Consider the following 11,236-nt stretch of genomic DNA (forward strand, 5'->3'; position numbering starts at 1 on the left):
TACTCTTTTTCCCTTCATGAGTTTACTATACAGGTTCTCATAAAGGTTTTTAATGAGGTAATATCAACATGAGATCATATGTCATACTTTCAGTTTTCCCCACCGGGATTTTTAGAAAAGTATATAAGCCATATTTATTGTCCTCTTGATTATATGAGTTTTCTCGTATTAAGTTGAGAGAGACAATAACCATTATATGTTGCATAATTTTCTCTTTATTTTTCCCACTGGGTTTGAAGGAGTTTTGGCAACATATCAAACACCTATCTCCTCATATTTTTCCCACAGGGTTTTTTGAGGAGACTTTCTCAAGTTGAAGATGATGAACATTCTTAAAGATATACATACTTGGAGGAGTCTTTATCAAGACGATGGAGCATTCACAAAAACAAGCATAGATTAGGGGAGTGTTAAGAATTAATTATAATCCTAATAATCTCTGCTTAGTTTGGTAACTGTCATAGTTACCGCCTTAGTTTCGCGTCCACTCAACGCGGCCCCTCCATAGGGCACGACTCCTCGCACTGTATATATACTTTCGTCATCATCAATAAAGGGAAGGGTTCAAGATTACTGTTCATCATTGATTCTCTCTCGATCTCAATCTTCACACTTCCGTTGCAACGCATGGGCCATTTTGCTAGTTTGTACTAAAGTTAGTACAAAGTTTGAGATATTTATTTTGGCACAGAGGGAGTATACGTCAGAGAGTAACGTCCCATCCATCTCCAATGGAAGGAAACCAGGGACGCAAAAGTAGCCATGGTGGCAAAGCAATCAAAGATCAAGGTACCTGCTAATCATGAAAAAGGCAATTCTACCACAGACAGAGACCATGTGAAGTTTGTGACCTATCACTGAGTTCTAAAGGCTGCCTAAGCTCAAAATCAAAATGTCAGTCAATGATGCTCAAGTGCTGCATTCTATTTTCTGGCGTTTTGACTGCTGTTCCGACTGCTTCATCCACTCCATGCACTCCTCCATAGTACCCTGAGGATGCGCAAGCTGCCACTTCACTAGCCGTTGTTGCTGGGAGAAAGTGTACATCTTTGTGTTAAGTAAGAACGCACAGGAACTGGAATAGTATGATCAGTTGGTTTACAGGGGGTTCGTACATACCCATTTTCCAATCAAGGGACCTCCGGACTTGACCTGCATGACCCCCATAATGGCCTTTCCATCAAGCAACGGCTTCATTTTCCATACGCCATCAAGATCTGGTCAAGTGGAACAACAAGGTATAAATCAGGAGGTAGTTATGAGAGGAACACATCAACTATCAATGACAGGAAACTAAAAAGATCATTAGGTAAGTTCTTTACCAAGGTCAATTATTGATCGCTCCACACTGATGTATCTCTCTTTCCTTTTATCTAGTTCATCCTGCTTGCTGAGGGAATCACTGGCATTGCCAACTTCTGGATAGACAAGAGTTGAGATAAACAGTGCCACACGCCAAAAACCTTTTATTTCACGAAGTATAAGTCCTGAAATGCTCAAACTGTCAGAAATTTTATCCAGTAACACAAGGAAATAAGAATACTGCAAACAAATTGATCCAATACCCTAACAAGTTAAATTAAAAGATATCATGTGCCTAGAATGCCCATAATAAGACCATCAGAAACTTCAAATTTTAAGGAACCGACCAATATGAAGGACATTCCAAATTTAAAAATAAGGATGGCCAGCACTAACCTGCAAAAACACGTTTCACTAGGTCTGTTGGTATCTCTAGATATTCATCATCCAGCTTCTCTTTCACAGTTTCCAGATTCTCATTTGACTCCAGGAGAAGAATTAATTCAGCAAACTTTTCACTCACAACATGTATGTTCACAATCTTTCAACACAGAACGGATAATGAAAAGTTAATTTTTTTAATTAAATTATACAACACATGCAAGCATAAACAAATGCTTTCGAGATTAGGCCTGCTCAATAAAGTGTACCGTGTCAGCATCACTAGCTTTCAGCTTTAGAGAGTCCCGAATAATATAGCTAACAACTGGAACCTGCAGATGACACAACAGGCCTGTTATAGTACTTCCATAAAACAGTAGAGGGCAAATGAATGTGATGATTATCAAGCTGTTTAGTTTGTTAACAAATTTACCCACCTCCAAGAGTTTCTTTGTAAATAACATAAACCATTTTATACCTTGCAAAGAACCCGCCATCTAACAAAAAGTTAGGCTAGACTATCAGGCAAAGATTAGCACCTCATGTTCGGCTTCAGATGAAGCTTAACCTATCCGGAAAAATACCTATTTCTATGAAACAAGCAAGCATACCCAGGTAGACACTTGCAGAGCATTGAAGAGTGTCCGCAGGGTAGACTATAATAGAATATTTGACCTGCTTATGTACATACTGTTTGGATTAGGAAAAAAAGATAATGCATGAGTTAGATGATCTTATTCCTATGTTTAATGTAGGAAAAACGGAATATGGTCATGATGCCCAAGCCTGCCCTCTCCGATCAGTCTAGTTATGAGTTTGTTCACTTACACCATTGCATAAAAGTCGATGACTTAGTCAACCAAAGAACATCAAGCGTATACAGAGTTTTGCCCTTTTAAATAGTTAAATGTTTGGATTTAGACAAATCTGGAGGATGCCTGAGTTGGATGTTACCTTCTTTGATTTTTTGTCCATGTAGAACATATTTCGAACTGGAGTAAATAGCGCGCTATACAGGCAAAGCCTTTGCTGTTCATCCTAAAAATCATAGTAGATCTTAAGAGTTAGGAAAACAAAAATAACATCCATAACAGTCAAGTATGTGTTTCTTGGTAGCCATTGCACATAACTTGTAGTAAAGCTGCCTACCATAGTAATTCTAGATACAGTACTATACTAGTGAGAAACTTTTATAATAGATTTTCTGAATTACAGTGCTATACAAAATCAACTATAAGACTGCAACGAATCTATAGAGAGATACTTGAATGATTTAGAGCAATATTTTGTACTCCCAGCCGTCATGGTTCCATCAGGTTCAAAAACATTCTATAAATGCCTTAAGAATCCAATACTGCTACAGAGAAGAATCAGAATAATGTTGGTTTGTTATAAATTATTTCGAGGTTACTTAAGTTTTACTTTCGGTCATATGCATTTCAATGTCAACACAGGAAACAGCTAAAAATAACATGTCATGCAGGAAACATGATTTTGGGGGTGTTATTTAACAAGATATATGATGAGAACTCCGCAGACCTGTGACTTGGAATCAGAACCACAACTGAACACAGAACGGCCAATAGAATGTGCAAGTTTCCATGCTGCTTCAAGATGTGAAACACAAAGCCTGAACCAACAGAAAATATGAGCTATTGGAAACAAATAGACAAGTGCATACTAATTTGTAAAAGTCTACCAAGTCAAAAAATCTGAAGAGTAACTCTGTGACATATAGTTGGGTACTTCCATATTGCATGTAGTCCAAACATACATACTAGCATACTACTCCCTCTGTTCCTAAATATTTGTCTTTTAGATATTTTAAATGGACTACCACATACGGATGTATATAGACATATTTTAGAGTGTAGATTCACTCATTTTGCTCCGTATGTAGTCACTTGTTGAAATCCCTAGAAAGACAAATATTTAGGAACGGAGGGAGTAGAACAGATACATACCAATCATGTTTGTCAAGAGCTGGAGGCTCTAGTTTCTCAGGAAAAGCAAAAACAACATAAAACAATCCCAAATCACGGATATAGCGCAGTGCATTGACAGGGTGTTTGTCTGACATCATGAGGTCTACCTGCACAATATGCAAACTACAATATTAGTGACCTGGGGATTTGCTTGGTGTCACTCAATACACAATGGCAAAATTCCGTTACTTGTACAAAAAAGCAGGAAGAAGCAAGGAAACATCGGTTGACAGTTAGTGTAGAAATCAGACCTCATGACCAATTCGTTCTCTGCTAATCTTGCTACCAAGTTCAGACTTCACCTTTTCATCAGAAGCGGCTTCTTTCAAATCTTCAGCTAATGTAAAGCTGAATCTAGCAGCTGCCAGAGATGAATATTAGCATATGCAAAGAAAATAATACTAATCCAAGTCACTGTCACACCCTTTAATTATACGCCATAGCAGGCATTTGCACTAGCAAGCAAGTGGGTAAGATTTCAACTTATCAGAGAGAGATACACTTTATAATGTTTTCAGCTAAGATTACCTAAGTAGAAATTGCTTGAAGTTAAGATGCTATTAGCAAGTCAAACTTATCATGAACACCTCTAAAATCATAAAATTATAGAAAGTATTAGTACTCATAATAAAATTAGAAAAAGATCACCCGAACTATTTGAGATTGATCACAGGACGTACCAAACCGAATTGCTCTAAGAACCCTGAGGGGGTCATCCAGGAAAGTTGACTTGGCAGGTAAAGGAGTATCAATGAGGCCCTTTTTCAGATCTTCAAGACCTTCACGTAGTATGGGATCACCACGTGTTTATAAAATGGTCAGCATGAGTACATAACAGCGAGAATTTACAAAATAATGGCATAGGTTTAGAAACTAGTAATAGCAAAGAAACTAACCTCTTCCAGTTAAATCTTCCACTGATTTAGTGTTGATATTGAAGAATAAGCTGTTGAAGTTTGGATTTTAGAAAGACTAAATAGGGAACTAAGTTAAACCTTGAAATCAACATTGTAGCAATGAAAGTATGACATTACAGAATACCAAATTCATTTTGGAAAGAAATCACATGGCATTACCTATTGATTGTTAGGTCCCTGCGGAGTGCATCTTCTTTGGCTGTTCCAATCTCCTACACATTACAAAGCATGGGATAGCTGTAAATTGCCTGTGCCTTGCGATAGATTATCAAAAGTAAAGAGATGAATAAGAAACAAAGAGTTGCAAATACTGAGCCACCAAACATACAACAACAAAGCCTTTAGTCCCAAACAAGTTGGGGTAGGCTAGAGGTGAAACCCATAAGATCTCGCAACCAACTCATGGCTCTGGCACATGGATAGCAAGCTTCCACGCACCCCTGTCCATAGCTAGCTCTTTGGTGATACTCCAATCCTTCAGGTCTCTCTTAACGGACTCCTCCCATGTCAAATTCAGTCTACCCCGCCCTCTCTTGACATTCTCCGCACGCTTTAGCCGTCCGCTATGGACTGGAGCTTCTGGAGGCCTGCGCTGAATATGCCCAAACCATCTCAGACGATGTTGGACAAGCTTCTCCTCAATTGGTGCTACCCCAACTCTATCTCGTATATCATCATTCCGGACTCGATCCTTCCTCGTGTGGCCACACATCCATCTCAACATACGCATCTCCGCCACACCTAACTGTTGAACATGTCGCCTTTTAGTCGGCCAACACTCCGCGCCATACAACATTGCGGGTCGAACCGCCGTCCTGTAGAACTTGCCTTTTAGCTTTTGTGGCACTCTCTTGTCACAGAGAATGCCAGAAGCTTGGCGCCACTTCATCCATCCGGCTTTGATTCGATGGTTCACATCTTCATCAATACCCCCATCCTCCTGCAACATTGACCCCAAATACCGAAAGGTGTCCTTCCGAGGTACCACCTGGCCATCAAGGCTAACCTCCTCCTCCTCACACCTAGTAGTACTGAAACCGCACATCATGTACTCGGTTTTAGTTCTACTAAGCCTAAACCCTTTCGATTCCAAGGTTTGTCTCCATAACTCTAACTTCCTATTTACCCCCGTCCGACTATCGTCAACTAGCACCACATCATCCGCAAAGAGCATACACCATGGGATATCTCCTTGTATATCCCTTGCGACCTCATCCATCACCAATGCAAAAAGATAAGGGCTCAAAGCTGACCCCTGATGCAGTCCTATCTTAATCGGGAAGTCATCGGTGTCGACATCACTTGTTCGAACACTTGTCACAACATTATCGTACATGTCCTTGATGAGGGTAATGTACTTTGCTGGGACTTTGTGTTTCTCCAAGGCCCACCACATGACATTCCGCGGTATCTTATCATAGGCCTTCTCCAAGTCAATGAACACCATATGCAAGTCCTTCTTTTGCTCCCTATATCTCTCCATAAGCTGTCGTACCAAGAAAATGGCTTCCATGGTCGACAACCTAGGCATGAAACCAAACTGATTTTTGGTCACGCATGTCATTCTTCTTAAGCGGTGCTCAATGACTCTCCCATAGCTTCATTGTATGGCTCATCAGCTTAATTCCACGGTAATTAGTACAACTCTGAACATCCCCCTTGTTCTTGAAGATTGGTACTAATATACTCCGTCTCCACTCTTCTGGCATCTTGTTTGCCCGAAAAATGAGGTTGAAAAGCTTGGTTAGCCATACTATCGCTATGTCCCCGAGACCTTTCCACACCTCAATGGGGATACAATCAGGGCCCATCGCCTTGCCTCCTTTCATCATTTTTAAAGCCTCCTTCACCTCAGACTCCTGGATTCGCCGCACAAAACGCATGTTGGTCTCATCAAAGGAGCCACCAAACATAAGTGTATCAAATTACAAGTGAATCAACATATATTTTAGTAGTTTGCCACGTTGAAAATACACACGGCAAAGTAAAAGACTTTGAAAAAGATCAAGACATGCAAAGAGATAATGTTTGTGCATAAGCTCAACAAAATGAGTACAAAAAGCAATGCTAAATGCATGTGCATACCACAGTAGGAATACGACTGTTTTCAGCATACTTTTCGGACCTCAAGTTGACAAAATCAATCCATATGCCATATATAAGCATTCTTGCAGTTTCCAAGTGCTTGGATTGATCAGGGTTGCTGCCAAAAAAGAAGGTATAAATGGCCGCAGCTACATGATAAAATGCAAGGAACATATACAGAGTACTCTGTTTGCATTAAACTGTGACGATTTCCTTTGTTCCCATGCATACGCAATTGACCTCAAGGAAAATTATATTGTATAAAAGCATAAAGGTCAAAAATATACCACCACCACCACCACCACCACCCCCCCCCCCCACCACCCCCGCCCCCTCTCCCCCAAACACACACACACACACACACACCAGCCCATGCCATAAGCACACACACAGGTGAGCGCACATGCAGCCCTGCCACAACTAATTCTCTCGAGGGCTAGGGGAGTAACCCGGTTCGAAAAATAATTCTCATGAGTAGCCAGAGTCACCCAAGCACACGAAGGGCAATCAGAATACAACACGGGAATACAAAATCAACCTACTTAGTAAGAATGGATATCAGCAAACAAAAAGCTCCTGAAATAATATTAGGAGTGTCAGAATTAGAGTAATAAAAATTTCATACCACTGGATAACGCCGATTCCTTTCTGCTCTTCACCCATGAATTTTGAGTACTCATTTACTCTCTCACAGAAATTTTGGCCCGTCATATTATCAAGTGCAATGTCAATGTCAGCAGAGCCTTTCCCCAATAGCTGCCAAGAATATGCCAAAGCAACAGTTAAGTCCCAACACTACCAAACCATCATTCCATAAAATATAAGCAGTGTTAATTCTTTCTTTCTTGCAAAAAGATGAAAGTTCATGGTATGATCCTAGTCCTCCAGAATCTCCAGTGATTTATAGTCAGCTCATAGCAAGCATCATGCAATTGTTTAATACAAAATGCAACATTCAAATAGCACAGCCCAACATAACAATCCAAAATGAACTTGTCGCTTCTGCACTTCTCTACTCTTTATGAGAAAACAGTCAGTTATCCTAGTTTAATTGCCCATATTTAGCTTCAACCCACCCCCAAATTGTCCTCCCACTAGCTCATATTTGCTCTTGGATGGGCAAGTCTCAAGGAAAATAGGGAGCAGCCGCAGTCTTCCCACTCGACCACCTCCTTCCTGCCCAACCCCGATGTCAGTCATCCCCGGTACCAATGATCACCGAAATGGAAAGCCCCATCCCAGTCGCACCCTCGCCGGCGCTGAAGACCCACCGCCAGCAGCCAATTCCGAGCCGCAAGCTCTGAAACGCCGGCGGCAAGGGAAGCCATCCACCCCTAGTGGTCGTTCGGATGGACAAAAAAAATGCAAAAACCACAAAGAAGAATGGAGGTGTTGGAGCATACAAGAACTCATGGCGATGGTAGAAGAGGTGAAGAGGGCATTGGCAGCTGAAAGGAAGGAGGAGAAGATAAGTTGTTTCTACGAGATGAAGATGATGGAGGAGGGGAGGTGGAAAGCAAAGGCGGCGGCTGAGGAGAGAAAGGCTCGAGCGGAGGGGAAAAAGGCTTGAAACTGAGGAGCAAAGGCTTGCACTGGAAGTCGAGGGGAAAAAAAAGAAGATGAAGTGCGAGGAGCAAAGGCTAGCATTGGAGGCCGAGGAAGACAAAAACAAGAGGGTGGTCGAGGAGCGTGCTATAATGTTCATGGATCCAAGCAAGATGGGCGAGATAATACTGGGAGTTAACTCGTGGGGACATCTTGGGTAAGTCATTTGGTGGTGGTGGCAGCAATGGTGGAGGCAGCAACAAAAGTGGGACCGGCGAGCTGGCGCAAGTGCATGAGCCCCTTATGAGCTATGATGACTTTTGATCCACCATGTGTTTGGTGGTTTTTTGGATTGAACTTGCTCATTCGGTTCCCTTTGGCACAAATTATGGCAACGTTTTAGTTGTTTGTTGGATCAGATGAAGTTTATTTTTGCTCGTAGTAGAATTATGATGTGGTGTGTTTGAATTTTTTATGTTTGTATAGAAATGTGGTGCGTTTATTTGGATTGTTTGCACAAACTTTTGGATAAATTGACAAAAAAATGTGTGTAAGGGGGAAGGGGGATTAAGTTTTGGGATGGGTTAATTGACCAAATGTTTAATTCCCTAAAAAAAGGGAAATTAACGGATGGGGAATTAAGATATGGGGATGGGGTAGAGCCGTAGAGATGCCCTAATCTACATCATTCAACAATCTCTTCACAAACAAATTCTCATACGCAGGAAAACAATGCGACATGAATATTAAAGATTTCCCAACATATCGTGCGAGCGACAAGAAACCACGCCATAAACCCTACATGTTAAACTCATCAAGCTTTTCAATTAAGCGCACCTTGTCCCGGACCCATCCCCCGGCGACGCGGAGCTGGGTGCCGAGTCCGAAGTGGCGGACGACGTCCAGCAGCCTAGCGAAGATCCGCTCCTCCTCCTCCGTCAGCTCCACGCTCTCCCTAACCTCCACGGTCGGCTTGTGCGTCCCCGCCGCCATGCCCGAGACACCGGTGAAGGCGCGGATAGGGATACTGAAGAAACTAGAGGCTCTATGTGGGACGCCGGTGGCAGTCGCTCGAAAGGGCGGAGGCCTTGGCGTCTGGCGGCGGCGGAGAGGGGAAAGGAGGCGTAGGCTGCCGCGAGGTGGGAGGAGGAGGCGGAGAGACATGCGGCGGGTTCGCTACCCCGCAAGGCATTCGTAGTTTCGCGGCCTCCTGCGCCGCCCGTTCGGCTGCACTACCACGGCCAGGACCTCGAAACAGCCGTTTGATAAGATGCAAGACACATCAACAGTCCTGATTTGGCGAAGGCGAAACACGAACAGGCAAAAAAAGGTTTTTGTTTTAACTAGACTAGTAACTAGTAATTCTGTCCAGTTTGACAATATTGTTTAAGGTTAGCGTGATCCACACATAAGGTTAACTACTAACTAATAAGATATTTAAAGACATTAAAACTGAGCACTTTTATAGCCCTCTTAGATCATCGGTGTTTCTGGCCGTCCGATCATCAGTTTTAAGCATTATCGGGCGTCAGATTAGCTATGGATCGCACCTAATCTTCTTTCCTTCGCTAATACTGATCGTTGATCTTTCTGGGCCGCTACTCCGTTAACTTTTTTAGACGTTCTGGGTTAAATTGGGCCAAGTGGGTTGTACCAGTCTCCCCACGTGAAGTGTGTCGACAGCTTCACCACCCCTTGACGTGGTGGCTCAACGACAGGCGACCGATGCGGGAGCAACGACCATGCTAGGGTTTGACCGACGCGACGCAGGCACCTCGCGGGGCAACTACACGGATCCGCTTGGCTGCCTCGGTCAGGTCTGTTGCACGGCCGCACGAAAACATGGAGATCGCAGACCAACCAGCTAGCCTTTCGGTGCGATGTGACAGTGGGGCGGGGGCACTGAATTGCCCCCTGTCGATCCATCTTTGTTCGGCGGCGACTCCGGAAATAGTAAATCATAGTTGAAGTCATTGATGGTAATCGATGCGCATCACTCACAAATAATTGCAGGTCAGTTACACTTCCGATTCATGTTTCTTCTTTACTCAATGCACTTATATAACTCCACCGCCTAGCTTCTCCTTCCTCGTTCCTCTCCTTCCTTCAGCAAAAAAAACTCTTCGTCGGGCAGTGTCCCCTCCTTCCTACCTATACTCTCACTCCCAATTCTGCATGAAACTATAGATTTTTTACATGATTTTCGCAAATGAATGCAGGTTATGTAACTCGATCGATTGGACCTAGGTTCACTTGGTTGGTTGATTTTTCTACATTGGAAGGTGTGGCGCTGCTTTCACCTTCATTGATTTGTTGCCTAACGGTACTATACTTGAATGCTAACTTTCTTGGAATTGTTATGTTTGAGTGTCAGCATTTGGAATTGCTCAAGGAGCTAATGGTTATAGTGTGAGATTATTTGCTCTGGTCCGATATTGTTTCACACAGCGCAGAGTTCAATATGAGTAGCAATGTTCTTTTCAGCTTTTGTATTGTAAATAAAGTAGGATATTGTGCATGATAGGGATCATGGTATACACCCCATATCAAACTTACATGCACCCTGCTCTTATGGCAACATCAGTGGATTTCTCGCGGTCAGGGAGAAAAAGGGTAGGGTGATCTTGCCAGCATGCTCACTTCGGGAGACAGATGCAAGTGAGGAAGATATGAGGGTTGCACGTCCTGTTTTTCTACTTCCTCCCGACTTCAGTCACACATGTGTTTTTCTAAGGTGTTTACTGCACCACGAGGATGGCGCAGATTATAGTCTTCACTTTTGGCTAGAGAATGTACTTTGATTACTGATTATCAAATATTGGTTTAAGATGTACATTTCCAGCCTCGCTTTCCTACGCAGGCTAGGAAGAGTATTAGGTCTTTTTTCATAATTTCTGATTTGATGTGGCTACGTTGATTCCTTGCAGTGAGTTATGTTCAAAGATACGCTCCTATTCAATCAGGATTGAAATTGACATAGTAATTCTTCAGATATGTGCAGCTTACTGGTAAGCCAAAAGA

General features: G+C 42.5%; 1 protein-coding gene across 1 annotated transcript; it reads right to left on the bottom strand.

The window, feature by feature from the left end:
* Positions 1-635: 635 nt before the first annotated feature.
* LOC109752006 (tRNA nucleotidyltransferase cca2) lies at positions 636-9,533 on the bottom strand. The gene is made up of 15 exons (XM_020310873.4): positions 9,053-9,533; positions 7,296-7,426; positions 6,671-6,788; positions 4,745-4,797; positions 4,565-4,614; positions 4,349-4,447; positions 3,920-4,029; positions 3,648-3,775; positions 3,223-3,313; positions 2,638-2,721; positions 1,953-2,015; positions 1,699-1,843; positions 1,323-1,487; positions 1,120-1,217; positions 636-1,029 (listed from the first exon to the last, which is right to left on the bottom strand). The coding sequence occupies exons 1-15, from the start codon at positions 9,377-9,379 to the stop codon at positions 910-912; spliced, it is 1,782 nt and encodes a 593-aa protein (XP_020166462.1). The 5' UTR covers positions 9,380-9,533; the 3' UTR covers positions 636-909.
* Between the last annotated feature and the right edge of the window lie 1,703 nt (positions 9,534-11,236).

This window comes from Aegilops tauschii, chromosome 5 (assembly GCF_002575655.3).
Source record: "Aegilops tauschii subsp. strangulata cultivar AL8/78 chromosome 5, Aet v6.0, whole genome shotgun sequence".
In the NCBI taxonomy this organism is placed as follows: domain Eukaryota; kingdom Viridiplantae; phylum Streptophyta; class Magnoliopsida; order Poales; family Poaceae; genus Aegilops; species Aegilops tauschii.